Here is a 14,065-nt window from a genome sequence, read left to right on the forward strand (position 1 = left end):
TTGTGAGGAAAAAATATCATGTCTCTGGTGAAAGAAAAAATGAACACTGAAGAGACATGGAATAGTGTAAAAGATAGGATTACAAAAGCAACTGAACAAGTGTTGGGCTACAAGGCCACAACAAAGAAACCAGGGTAGATAGCCTAGGTTGACCAGAGAGATAAAACAGGATGTGAAGAGAGCCAAATGTCTGGATAAGAGAAAAATGTAAAGAAACAGAAGAATACGCAAAGAGAAATGACACAGGGATTATATTGCAAGATAAAGGAACTGTGTGGGACATACAAGTTGAAGATGTCAGCAGTAAAAGAAAATCATAGGCAAATAACTGTGGACAAAGAAGCAAAGAATATTTTGAAGAGCTGTACAATGGGCAGAACACAATAGATGAAACAGTCTTGGAGAAGCTTCCCAGTACAAACAAGGGAGAGCAAATATTGGAATTCTTACAAGTAGTAAAGACCTTGATAGAACATTTGAAAAAGGTGCTGGGCAGGGACAACATAACTATAACACTGCTGCAGGCAAGCAAGGAGTACATGGTACAGACAATGCACAGGCTATTCAACTAGATTTACAAACAAAAACAAGTGCCAAAAGAATGAAGGAAAGCAATAATAGTACAGTATTGAAAAGGAGATCAGAGTGAATGCAAGAACTACAGAGGAATCAGCTTATTGAGCGTGCTCGGAAAAGCATTCAGCAAGACGTTGCAGAGGAGAAATGAAGACGTACATGGAAGTGGCACTTGCAGAGGAACTAGCCAAATTTAGACCAGGATGAAGTACAACAGATCACCTACGTGTGATGAGACAGATATTGGAGAAGTGCACAGAACACAACTGAATCTGCTACCACAACTTTACAGACTTCAAACGGGCTTGTGATAGCAGTTGGTGGGAAGGGTTATGGTAAGTTTTGAGAATGTATGGGATTCTCAAGAAACTGATCAATCTGATAGAACACACCTATGGCAAATCAATGAGGACAGAGAGAGTAGACAAGAAGCTGATGGAATGGTTCAGGACAACTGTAGGAGTCAGACAAGGATGCACATTGTCACCAGATTTGTTCACCTTGGTACTGGAAGCAGTTATGGCTGTAGCACTGAAAGATGAAATGGGAAGAGTCATGTTACGTGGGAGAGCAGTGAATAACCATAGATTCACAGACAATGTTGACTTCATAGCACTGACCCCTGAGCAACACAGTTATACCGACCTAATACACAATGTAGACAGCACTATGTCAATGGGAGGGCTTCTCCTGTCAACATAGCTATCCCCTCTCATGGAGGTCTTCACTGAAACACTACATTGGTGCAGCTGCACCGCTGCAGTGTTTTAAGTATAGACCTGCCTGAAGACTCTCAGTTATTGAGCAGGCAGACCAGCAGCTGTAACAGCACTCCAATTGCTTTTACTAAGCTCCTACAACCAGACTACTAAGTTATGACCCAGCTGACCCTGACTGAAAGTTATTAAATGGGATAGCAAGTATCATCAGGCCTACCATCACATTACTGTTTAGTGCTACAGTAACTAAGGTACTGGCAGTAGATTTACTCCCATCTCCCATATAAAAGGAAAGAACTTTCAGAATCTGAGGACAGCTGCAGCTACATGTTAGTAAGTGCAACATCATTCCCATCCTCCTCTCTTACTAAGACTGCCTCAGAACTTTCTGAAGCAGTAAAGACAAAAAAATATCATTCTTTTGGCCAGCTGTGAGAGCTGGATGGTATACCTCACTACGGACTTGTGGAGCAATAGGCCATTTACAGATTGCATAGGTGTTGGTGGCCAGTAGGTCAGCAGTGGCAGAAACAGCTGCCTCTATCAGCATTTCTCAACACAATTCATGAACTAAAGCCAATAAAAGGGCTTTTTCAAGCACAAAGCATTAAACTGTACACTATGGAGAAGCTACAAGCGATCATAGCAAAGTAGCTGACAAGCTCCTTTCTCTCCCCCCGCATTTGGAGTCCCTGACAGCAGCCAAAATGTGAAAATGACCATGTCTAAAGGCAACTTTCCACATTTGCAGTTTCCCAGTAAGACCAGTGGTTACTTTAGCCAGTACTACTAGGCATGACATCTTCTTAAAGAGCTTCACATGCAAAATGGTATTATTCTCTTTGAAAAGATATAGCTGCTGATGGCAATGTGGTAGAATTCCATGCTACACATGCGGGTATGGCTTAGGGTACCGCAATGGATGGCACACAGCATCATAACATTTTTGTGTTTGCTCCTTCCAGACCCAGGCCATCCGCCTGCACCTAGCCGAGAGGATGTAGGCAATCTCATGTTCATTTGATGATGTCTCAAAAGTAGAGTTCAGGAATGACCATGCTATCATCTTCCTACAGGAGAAAAAAATACCTATCTCCATAGCGTAATCTGCCTGCTCAAATAGACACAAGGTAATCCCACCACCAGCCTGCAGCCAAACAGCAACTCAGTGAGCTAGAGAGAGAATATCACTGAATCCTGGCTAGGTCCCTCAAACCATGATTAAAAAAATATAATTGCTGTATTTCTTAGTTATTGCAAGCAAACCTTGACCGGCCTTTTAGCTGGGCACATTAAGGACAGGCTTCTCCTAGTCCAGGGGTTCTCAACCTTTTTCCTTCAGAGCCTCCACACAAACATGCTATAAAAACTCCAGGGCCCACCTATGCCACAACAACTGGTTTTCTGCATATCCAGTAGATTAAAAGCCAGAGCCAGCAATAGGAGGTAGAAAGCAGAGCAACTCCACAGGGCCCTACACCACCGGGGGCCCCACAAAGCTAAGTTACTTGGGCTTCAGCTTCAGCCCCAGGTGGGGGGCTCAGGCTTCAGCTTTCTGCCCTGGGCCTCAGCAAGTCTAACGCCAGCCCAGCTCTCTGGTTTATTTTGGAGGACTCCCTGAAAACTGCTCGCAGCCCCGCAGCAGGCCCCGGGCCCCTGGTTGAGAACCGCTGTCTAGACCACTAGTCATGAAGCTGTTTGGTGGCAGCATCAGCATTCGTAAGGGACACCTGTCCCACAGCAGCCAGAGTGAAAAGCCCCTTTAGGGTTGCTTGGAGGCATTGAGACCTGTATATCCCAGAGCTTCAGGTTGCTGCAGAAGACTAGAGATATACAGATAGCAGAAAAATTATCTTTGAGACACCTCTATTGTGTCTGCTAACACAGATCTGCTACTGTATTAACAGCTCCAAAGTAATGTGTGCCCTGCACATTTACAATAAGCTATTCTTGTCTAAGCTTCCTGCCATCCCATGCTTACTCTGAGGTGGTGTTTATTATAACTGTGACCAACCAGCAAAAAAGAACCCTCCATAGAGATCCCCCACTCCATCTTTATTCAAGTGAACATTTACTTCAATGTGTATGGGTTCAAGCCCGTAGAGATAAGTGCTTGGGGAGACTCATAGAACAGTAACTTAATAATATCCACTATGTGCACTGTACCAAACATCAGCAAGCAACTCGCTTTCAAAAGACATTTGTTAAAATTAACTTTAGTTAACAAATGTACATGTGGTCAGGGCAGAGAGGGGAGCAGAGCATGGCTGTCCACAAAAAAAGAAAGTGTGAGTATAATTTTAATGCACACCTAAGAGCCTATTTACCATCTACCCTTCCTCCAGCCATACAACTCTGACTCTCATCTTCTTTTTGCTTTGATTTGCTGAGCAGTTGTACTCATCTGCTTCTTTATATGTGAAGAATCACCACCACCAAATGGGCTGGACAATTTTTTATTTTAGTTCTAACTATTTTAATTTTATATATGGAACACATGATTTGTTGTAGAAAACTGCTTCAGTCTCTGAAACATCTGTGGTACACTCCTGCAACTCATCTGCGGACGCTGGCAACGTCTATTATTTGATTACACATTCACATGCTATTATTTTATCATGTGACTGCTTGAGTGCAGTGCCCAGGCCTCATTCAGCAAGCTTTGGTAACACACATTATTGTTAACAGTGGGAAAGATTCTTGTTCTGAGGATGAAGCTGGGCAGTTTGTTATGGTATAACAATGAGCTTTAGAAACTGTCTTGGAAAATCTCACATCCCTAGGGTGAGCAGAAAGATTTCCCAGTCAAGTCTACACCATCAATTCCCAAATAAGCTAGCCTTGGTTTAAAAAAAAAGGATCTAGCCCTTAAAGTTGTAAAGAAAATCTTAACATACGAATGGAGTATAAAATAGAGCTGCTGTCACACTGCCAGGCCTGTAGTGTACTGCCTCAGTTCAGCAGTAGACCCAGTAAAAAACCTGCAGTAAAAAGAGCTGCAATAGCTCCCGATGAATCTTCTAGCTTCCAGCATGACCAACCCCAAGCATTCAAAAAATCAGGAGTCAGGCCCCCAAAATTCATGAAATTGACTTTCCAATCACAACATTTAAGAAGAATACTGCTTTCTTTTCATTGTTCTTTTTGTCTTCCAGTGTTGGAGACTTGACAGTTGACATTTTCAAGCTGCAGATATAGGAGCTAGAAATTTAGCTTTTTTTTTTTCCTTTTTGTAAAAGTGAAAGCAGAAATTCTGAGGTGATAACATGACTTCAGCAGTTGGGTCAGCAGCAACACTGTGACAGCCAATCCCCCACTCCTGGGCCAGGCCTGCTTCCTCTCTACTCCTCAGAACACTCAGGCTCAGCCACCCTATGGCCTTCTCCTTTGAACAGCCCCAGCCTCCACTTAATGTCCCTTGTCAGCTCTCCAGGTACATGGACCGGAACAAATGACACCCAGCTTGTTAGCCGCCTCCATGGATACCAGCAAGATTTCATAAGCAAGTGAAAAAGCCCAAGACTGAGGCAGAGGCATTATGAATGCAGCAATCAGCATGAGAGGCAAAACATCCACCATCAGGAAAAGATCTGCAGCCAAACGTGAAGTATGGGAGGTACCTAGCTGGCTGCTGCAGCTTTCAAAAACTGTTGCTGAGGTAATAGATTTGGTGGGACTGGGAAGAGAATGGATGCATTTGGGGAGGGAAGAAGAGACGAGAGTGGATTAAGTTGGTGGGAAGAGAGAAGTGAAGTGATGAGTTGAGGTGTGAATGGGGACTCAGTGAGTGGGGGGACTGATAGGTTAGGGGATGAACCAGTAGCTGCAGAGTGAGGTGTATGAGCAGTGAGTGAATGGCAGAATGAGGCCACATCCAAGTACATGTGTGTAAGATCTGTCCATCCACTCAAGTGTGATTCTGAATGCAGAAGGGGGATTTCTTATATTTCACTTTCAAACGACTACTTTCTAGGACCTTAAAGGAAATAATACATAGTATTGCAGCAAGCTCAACAGCACAGTGCTCCAGAAATCTCTCTATTTAAAAAAATAACAATAAAGCTCTGCGAAACCCGAATCTCTCAAATGCGTTTAAAACAGTATGCACACCCAAAAAATGCAAACAATGTAACATAGGAATTAGCCCAATGGTTCAACCAGTCCACTATAGTGCCCAGTATCAAAGAAGTGAAAGAAATCCAGTAATGGAATAACCTCTCCATTCAGGAAATTTCTTACTAACTTCTATTAGTTAGTGAGAGACATGTCCACAAGCACCTATTTAGGTGTCTATGGTACATGGCCCTCAACACCACAGTATCTGAGCACCTCTCAGACATTAACAAACTTATTCTCACAACACTGTTGTGAGGGAGCAGAAATGAAGTGTCACATGGGAAGTCTATGCCGGAGCTGGGATTGAATCCAGCTCTCCCAAGTCCTTAACCGCAAGACCATCCTGCCTCTTGACCATGAGGATTTTTATTGGTTATAAATTACCTCTCATAGATTATTCTGTGCAATGTGTTCATGATCTGAGAGGAGAAGAGCAGGGTGCCAGAACTAATTACATGTACTTTATAAAAAAGTTTCCTCATCAAGTTACATGGGTTTATTTTTTAACAAACAGCCCATAAAATAAAGTGGGAATGCACACTTAGGAAAATGGTGCAGAACAATCAAAACAGATACCAACTGATAAAGTTTGGCTAGCATCATGCTCCGGCACCCTGGGAGCACTCCACAGTGTCAAAGAATGTACCACTTTACATCAAATACTACCTAACAATTTCCTATCCCACTCCAAACGCAGTATGGCTCCCAGCCTAACTGTCAGCCATCTCAGGAAGGCTCTAAATTATGTCATTTAGCTTGTACATACTTCCTGCATGCCTGGTGAGTCTCCACACTAACTCCTCATAGGCCAACACAGCGGGCATGAATGAGGCTAGGATGAGCCAGTAACACAATCATACTATTTATGTAGGTCCAATGGGTGCATTTTGCCTTTAACCCTTCTATACTTAATCGGTGTAAAGCCCAATTATAAGGATGAGGTGCATTTCAATCTGTAAAATTGACTGAAGACCGTGAGGAATCTACTTCATGCACTTTGGGCAGCAAAAGCTACTGGAGCCAGAGCTGATCACACCCACTCCTGGGGCTAGTTTCAGAAACCATGATGCCTCTATAATAGAGCTTGGACTGAAAATCTGTAAACAAAAAAAATCACCCCATCCCTTGTGTGATAACAAGGTAATACAATACAGAATGTCTGAGCCATAGCCTGTTGAAGATAAGGGAAAGACTCCCAGGACTTTGGATCAAACCCTCAGAGTAAATCATAATGGGTGTGTGTTTGGGACAACCATGAGTCAACGCATTCATGTGATGTTATGAAACCCATGAAATCCAGCATTAGCCCATCACTGGATATTTTCCCTCTCTAGCTATAGATATATATGCGCACAGCTGCACTTATTTATATCCCCAGGTTAAAATCAAGTCCAATTTTATTTGGAACTAGTTTCCAGGATCTTTTTGTCTTTCATCATCCTGCTTCCCAGATCAGATGTGACTGGCTGGTGGCCTAGACCAGAGGAGCCCAGAAGGGCAACGTCTCCCGGCTTTGAATGGAGGCCTGCTGCCCTTCCTTTAATGCATGCTCGGCGGTGCGCCCTAGCGGCTGGCTGGGGCTGTAACCCTAGCCGGGACGTTGCCACCTGCTTGGCTGAGCAGGGGCTAACTCATCCCGACTCACCCAGAAGAGCAGATTGAGGGCGTAGAGCAGGCTGCGCAGGCACTTCACCGAGTCCTCCCTGGCCATGGTGAGCCGCCGGCGGCAGAACGCCCCATCCTCTCACCACATCCTCCCACCCGAGGCGAGGCCGCCAGCCACCTGCAGGAGAAGGGAGAGAAGAGCACCGCTGTCCGTCGGCGGCCGAGCACAGGCAGCCGGAGAGGCAGCGGACCGGGCACGCCCAGGTGCGCGGCCGGGCTGCGGGCCGCGCTCGCTGCGCCCACCCCGCCAGCCTCCGAAGATTTGGCCGGGGGGAGGTCCCTCGCTCCCGGTTGTCAGGGCTGGAGACGGCCCCGAGGGGAGGCAGCCAAAGTTCCAGGTAAGTCTCCGGGCTGTCTCTCCCCCGCCCAGCCCCGCTCGGCCAGTCCCTGCCGGGGAGCCGAGGCTGGCAGCCCCAGCGAGCGGTGCCCTGCAGGCAGCCGGAGCCGCGCCGCCGGGGTAGGGCAGAGCGCGGACGCGGAGCCAGTCACCCTCCCCGCCCCCTCCGGAGATGCTGCTCAGCGCGCACCGCTTGCCTGGTCCCCGAGCGGCCGCCCCAGCTCCCCTGCCCCGGTGCCCGCTCTGGGCGGCGGGCGGAGAGGCAGGGGCTCCGGAGCGCAGGCTGCGGGGACGACAGGCTGGCTCCAGCGGGGAGTTTAGCGCGCGGCTCGGAAGCGCCCTCAGACCCCTCCCAGGGAAAGAGGCGCTCGCCGTGGGGAGGAGAGGCGGAGAGTTACTTACCGCGTGGGCTAGGGGCAGCCCTGTGCCCCCCGCTCGCTGGCTGGCACTCAGCGGGGCAGGGGGGGGCGGCACCAAGTCAAGACCTTCATCTCCGGGGAACGCGAGACGTTGCCTGCGAGCAGGGAAAGTGCTGGGCACTTACTGGAAAGTCTCTTCCACTCCCTCCCCCTTTCTCAGCCCTCAGCGGCTCTGCAGGACAAGGCAGCCGCCGCCAGCTGCACACAACCTGCCACGCATGCTCCAGAGCCTGCTCCGGGCGCTTGTTGGGTCCTAGAGGCCACTCAGCTGAGCTTCCCTCTCTTCCACCCCCGGCGTCCCTGTGACCCTGCTGGGGTGAGGAAACTTGTTAGCCTCTGGCGGGCACCGCGCACCATGGCTTCTGCTGCTGTGCAGAAAAGATCATTTTCATGGTGAATTCAATTCTTAAAGAGTTGGGAACTCAGAACCACTGTCACCACTCCATGCAAACACAATTTAAATACAATGCGGTCCATTGCCAAGCGATGTATGTACTAGGGGGTTCCATCCTGCAAAGATACCGGCTTAATTTATGCCCTGCCAGGAGTTCAAATGAGAACAAGTTGCTTAAAGTTAAGTGTGTCCCTGAGATACCCTAGGCAGGATGCAGGCTATGTGTGCCTATGGTTAGGGAAGAAGTAAAGGATATTTGAAATTATTATTATTTATTATATTCATTATGTATTTAAGTTAGATATGGGCCAAAAAGGAAACCCTAATTCTGAACTTTTTCAAATTTCAGTGGGTAAGAGTTTGGATTCTACTCCCCAGATATGAATCTGCTTGTCTGGTTTTGGTTCTGAGTCAGATCCAAAACCTGAAGTGCTCTTTCTTTACTGGTTCTGCCTTGGATGCAGTTGAAATCTTAGGTGAAAAGCTGTTTTTTGTGACATTGTGCCCCAGAGTGGCAAAAATCTCACAAGAATAGATGTTCTTGCAAGATTGACTGAAATGTCACAAGATTTCTTCATTATTGAATCTGAACTTGAATCCTAGTCTAAAACTAGCCTAGATCGGCTTTCAAAGAGCCTAACACCATCTCCTCCACCCATCTCTAATTAAGAGAAAGGAAGCTCTTCAAGATTCAGAAATGAAATCCCCATGTGTAGATTGCTAGACTTAGCGTCCTTGGACTGAAACCTGGAGTAGAGGGCTGGCCTAGGTTCCCCTACCAGTCATGGGGAAGTGGCACAGTCTGGGCAGTAGAATGGAAGACTGCCTGAGACATTTTGTCCAGAGAGACTTTGATACCCTGGAAGGGGAAGACTACAGTGGGCTGGTTGGAGGGTATGAAGACGAAGCACCCCTGAGTCATGAGGAGAGTATCGTGACACCAGAGAAAGAGATCGCAGCATGAGCAACCAAAGGCAGTGGTGTCAGACTGGTGAAGATCTATTCACCAGTTGGTCCCTAAGGAGGTGCCCCAACAATAAGTAAACACTGTGGCAAGGCCAAAGAAAAGTCTACCACTGGCTACATTGGAAACATGGCCTGAACAAATATTCAAACCCCAGATGTTTAAATGCCAGCTACTGTGGCTGCTGTTAGGGCCTGCATTAAGCTATCCTCAGATGCTTCCACAGTTTCACCTGATGAGAGGCAGTAGCAAAGGTTCAGGGGTCTGATGCTTCACGCTCACTTACGCCTGTGCAAAGTGAGTGCAGAATGGCTCTGTGCTCACTTTGTACAGGTATAAAAGGTTATGCAAGTGCGGGGCATTGGTGAATTGAGCCCATTGCTATCTAAAGGTTATCTTTCTGCATTGCAGTCTAGGAATAGATGGGATACTTTACTGCAAGTCTCAGCCTTTTGGGAACCAAGGGCCTCCCCTTTCAAGGTGGAGAGTGCCTTCAGGAAGGTGCTGCAAGTTTTTAATTTTCATCCTCAGTAGATGTTGCTGACTTTATACCATATATCGAGAAGGAAAACTGCAAGAAGAATGGTAATTCTTTAAAGGTGGGGTTGTGTGTCCCTTATGTTAGTGAGTGCTTACTCACACCAGTAGTCCCATCATAGACAATGGGTTAGATCCTCGGTTGGTGTATATTATCAAAGGCCCACTGTTTTCAATGGTGCTATACCAGTTTACACTAGCTGAGGATCTGGCCCAAAGGGACTTCTATACAGATACTTACTTATGTGAGTAAGGGTTGCCTACTTTAGCCTTAAAAAAAAAAAAGCACACACTTTTGTTCTTAATGTCTGTTTGACTTTGTTACAGAAACTAGCTTGAATGGATTTATTTGCTTTTTCTTCTTTGGTTCTGACTCTGCACAAAGTAGACTAAGTGAAATGATCTGGTTGGCATACGGGAATTCTTGCTGCTTGCTGATGGAAAAACTTTATGTACGTAAAGTATCAGTGAATCCTCTGGACACTTTCAGATGTATGTTCACATTTAAATAAGCAAATACAGTACTTAAAATATCTGGTTGACTGCTAGCCTCCTGATATATTTTAACCCTTGCTGTGACTCAGAGTAGAACAAAGTTAAAAGGGAACCAAGAACATTCAAAAAAAATGTTACACATGGGAAATCTCAAAGGAAATAAGAAATAATGATCTTGGTTGGGGCCTGTAGACCCTAGTGTAATACAAATTAATAATGTGTTTTGATTATACATGGAAAGAGGACAAGCCTCTTTAGCGCCAGAGGTTTTTTTAGAAAACAAATTGTAAAATTATTCCAGGTGTCTTACACTTGTTGATAAACCTCTAAACATTTCTTAAAATACAAAGTGCCTGCTTCTCTTCTCACATATACCAGATTTAAATTGGCCTAAATTCATTGACTAAGCCCTGGTATACACTACGAGTTTAGCAGCATTAGGTCGATTTAACCCTGCAGCCATCCACACGACCACGCCTGTTTTGTCAGCTTAAAGGGCTCTTAAAATAAATTTCTGTACTCCTCCCCGGCAAGGGGTTTAGCGCTAAAATTGACCTCACTGGGTCGAATTTGGGGTAGTGTGGACGCAATTCGAAGGTATTGGCCTCCAGGAGCTATCCCAGAGTGCTCCATTGTGACCGCTCTGAACAGCACTCTCAACTCAGATGCACTGGCCAGGTAGACAGGAAAAGCCCCGGGAACATTTGAATTTCATTTCCTGTTTGGCCAGCACGGCGAGCTGAAAAGCACAGGTGACCATGCAGACCTCATCAGCACAGGTGACCATGGAGTCCCCGAATCGCAAAAGAGCTCCAGCATGGACCAAATGGGAGGTACTGGATCTGATCGCTGTATGGGGAGAAGAATCCGTGCAGGCAGAACTCCGTTCCAAAAGACGAAATGCCAATATATTTCCCAAAATCTCCAAGGGCATGATGGACAGAGACTACAACAGGGATACACAGCAGTGCCATGTGAAAGTTAAGGAGCTGAGGCAAGCCTACCAAAAAACACAGGATACAAATGGAAAAGGAGTACTTGTGGCACCTTAGAGACTAACCAATTTATTTGAGCATAAGCTTTCGTGAGCTACAGCTCACTTCATCGGATGCGTACTGTGGAAAGTATAGAAGATCTTTTTATACACACAAAGCATGAAAAAATGGGTGTTTACCACTACAAAAGGTTTTCTCTCCCCCCACCCCACTCTCCTGCTGGTAATAGCTTATCTAAAGTGATCACTCTCCTTACAATGTGTATGATAATCAAGGTGGGCCATTTCCAGCACAAATCCAGGGTTTAACAAGAACGTTGGGGGGGGAGGGGTAGGAAAAAACAAAGGGAAATAGGTTACCTTGCATAATGACTTAGCCACTCCCAGTCTCTATTCAAGCCTAAGTTAATTGTATCCAATTTGCAAATGAATTCCAATTCAACAGTCTCTCGCTGGAGTCTGATTTTGAAGTTTTTTTGTTGTAATATCACAACTTTCATGTCTGTAATCGCATGACCAGAGAGATTGAAGTGTTCTCCGACTGGTTTATGAATGTTAACATGTAACTTTCCACAGTATGCATCCGATGAAGTGAGCTGTAGCTCACGAAAGCTTATGGTCAAATAAATTGGTTTGTCTCTAAGGTGCCACAAGTACTCCTTTTCTTTTTGCGAATACAGACTAACACGGCTGTTACTCTGAAACCTGTCAGGATACAAATGGTCGCTCCGGGTCACAGCCCCAGACATGCCGCTTCTATGATGAGCTGCATGCAATTCTAGGGGGGGCCCTACCACTACCCCACCACTGTCCATGGACACCTGCAAGGGGGGAGTCTCATGCAACCGGGATGAGGATTTGTGGAGGAGGAGGAGGTTGAGGATAGCACACAGCAGGCAAGCAGAGAATCCCTTCTCCCTGGCAGCCAGGAGCTGTTCATCACCCTGGAGCCAATACCCTCCCAGGGCAGGCTCCCAGACCATGAAGCCGGAAAAGGCACCTCTGGTGCGTGTAAATACCTTTGTAAATATAATACAGTGTTTAAAAGCAAGCGTGTTTAATAATTAATTTGCCCTGAAGACTTGGGATGCATTCACGGCCAGTATAGCTACTGGAAAAGTCTGTTAACGTGTCTGGGGATGGAGTGGGAATCCTCCAGGGACATCTCCATGAAGCTCTCCTGGAGGTACTCTAAAAGCCTTTGCAAAAGATTTCTGGGGAGGGTAGGCTTATTCCGTCCTCCATGGTAGGACACTATACCACAGCAGGCCAGCAGCACGTAGTCTGGAATCATTGCATAACAAAGGATGGTAGTGTATGGTCCCGGTGTTTGCTGGCATTCAAGCAACATCTGTTCTTTATCTCTCTGTGTTATCCTCAGGAGAGTGATATCATTCATGATCACCTGGTTGAAACAGGGGAATTTTATTAAGGGGACATTCAGAGGTGCCTGTTCCTGCTGGGCTGTTTGCCTTTGGCTGAAAAGAAATCATCCCCGCTGTTAGCCACCGGGGGTGAGGGGGGAGGAAGAGGGAATGCCCGTTCATGCTGAGCTGTTTGCATATGGCTGACAGGGATCTTCCCTGATACTAGCCATGCAGTGGCGGGAGAGGGCAGCTGAAGCAATCATCCCAGAGAATTGTGGGGGCGGGGTTTGGATTGTGCTGCACATTTACCCTTAAACCACAGCCCCTCCTTTTAAATGGCCAATGGGCTTTGCTTGGTATGGGAAAGGAGGGTGCTGCTGTTTGAAACCGTTCCCACATGTTACAAAGGTTGAAGAAGCCAAAATCCTTTGCTTTACAATGGCTGCCTGCAAGCCGAATTCTGTTGCCCAGCCGAGCATGTGTGATCTCTCACACCAAACCAGCAGGCACTCAATATAAGAGGCAAAGTGCGATCTTGTACCAAAAGCAGATGAGCTATGTAATGTGAATCACTTGATTCAGTGTGAAAGTCTTTCCTTTGTTCTCTAAAATGTATCTTTTTAAATACTACTCTCCCTTTTTTTCCTCCCGCAGCTGCAAATGTTTCTATGCTCCCCCTATCATCTCCATCCCAGAGGCTAGTGCACATTAAAAGGCAAAAAAAACGCACTCGCAATGACATGTTCTCAGAGCTCATGCAGTCCTCCCACACGGAAAGAGCTCAGCAGAATGCGTGGAGGCAAACAATGGCAGAGTCCAGGAAAGTGTTAAATGAACATGATGAGAGGAGGGAGGAGCACACTGAGAGGAGGCAGGATGCAATGCTGAGGCTAATGGGGGAGCAAGCTGACATGCTCAGGCGACTGGTGGAGCTGCAGAAAAGGCAGCAGGAGCACAGACCACCACTGCAGCCCCTGTATAACCGCCCGCGCTCCTCCCCCAGATGCCCAAGAATGGGTGGGGCGGGGAAACTACAGGCACCCAGCCATTCCACCCCAGAGGATTGCCCAAGCACCAGAAGGCTGGCATTCAATAAGTTTTGAACTGTAGTGAGGCCTTGTCCTTCCCTCCTCCCCTCATCCACCACCCCACCTGGTGCTTTCCTCCTCAACCACCCCTCCAGGGCTACCTTGTGAGTTTTCCACCTAATTGTGTGATGAATTAATAAAGAATGCATGATTTTGAAACAATAATAACTTTATTGCCTCTGAAAGCAGTGATTGAAGGAGGGAGGTCAGTTGGCTTACAGGGAAGTAGAGTCAACCAAGGGGGCGGGTTTTCATCAAGGAGAAACAAACAGAACTGTCACACCGTAGCCTGGCCAGTCATGAAACTGTTTTTCAAAGCTTCTCTGACGCGCAGGGTGCCCAGCTGTGCTCTTCTAATCGCCCTGGTGTCTGGCTGCGTGTAATTGGCCACGAG

General features: G+C 46.5%; 1 protein-coding gene and 1 long non-coding RNA gene across 4 annotated transcripts in view; one reads left to right on the forward strand and one right to left on the reverse strand.

Annotated features, from left to right (window-relative positions):
* The window catches only part of TSPAN12 (tetraspanin 12), a 62,545-nt gene extending 54,513 nt beyond the window's left edge, over nt 1-8,032 (reverse strand). The window contains exons 1-2 of one of the 3 annotated variants that reach the window (XM_073328189.2): nt 7,816-8,032; nt 7,057-7,194 (exon numbers count right to left, since the gene is read on the reverse strand). In XM_073328189.2, coding sequence (XP_073184290.1) covers nt 7,057-7,122 — 66 coding nt within the window. In that variant the 5' untranslated portion in view covers nt 7,123-7,194; nt 7,816-8,032. The remainder of the gene's footprint in view (nt 1-7,056; nt 7,195-7,815) is intronic. The other 2 variants (XM_073328187.2, XM_073328188.2) reach the window with 2 other exon arrangements.
* On the forward strand, nt 7,237-13,822 carry LOC144930117 (uncharacterized). Its single transcript, XR_013635209.1, has 3 exons — nt 7,237-7,414; nt 10,055-10,179; nt 13,238-13,822. It is a non-coding gene; the product is annotated as an uncharacterized LOC144930117 (long non-coding RNA).
* Nucleotides 13,823-14,065: the final 243 nt, after the last annotated feature.

This window comes from Lepidochelys kempii, chromosome 1 (genome assembly GCF_965140285.1).
Source record: "Lepidochelys kempii isolate rLepKem1 chromosome 1, rLepKem1.hap1, whole genome shotgun sequence".
NCBI lineage: Eukaryota > Metazoa > Chordata > Testudines > Cheloniidae > Lepidochelys > Lepidochelys kempii.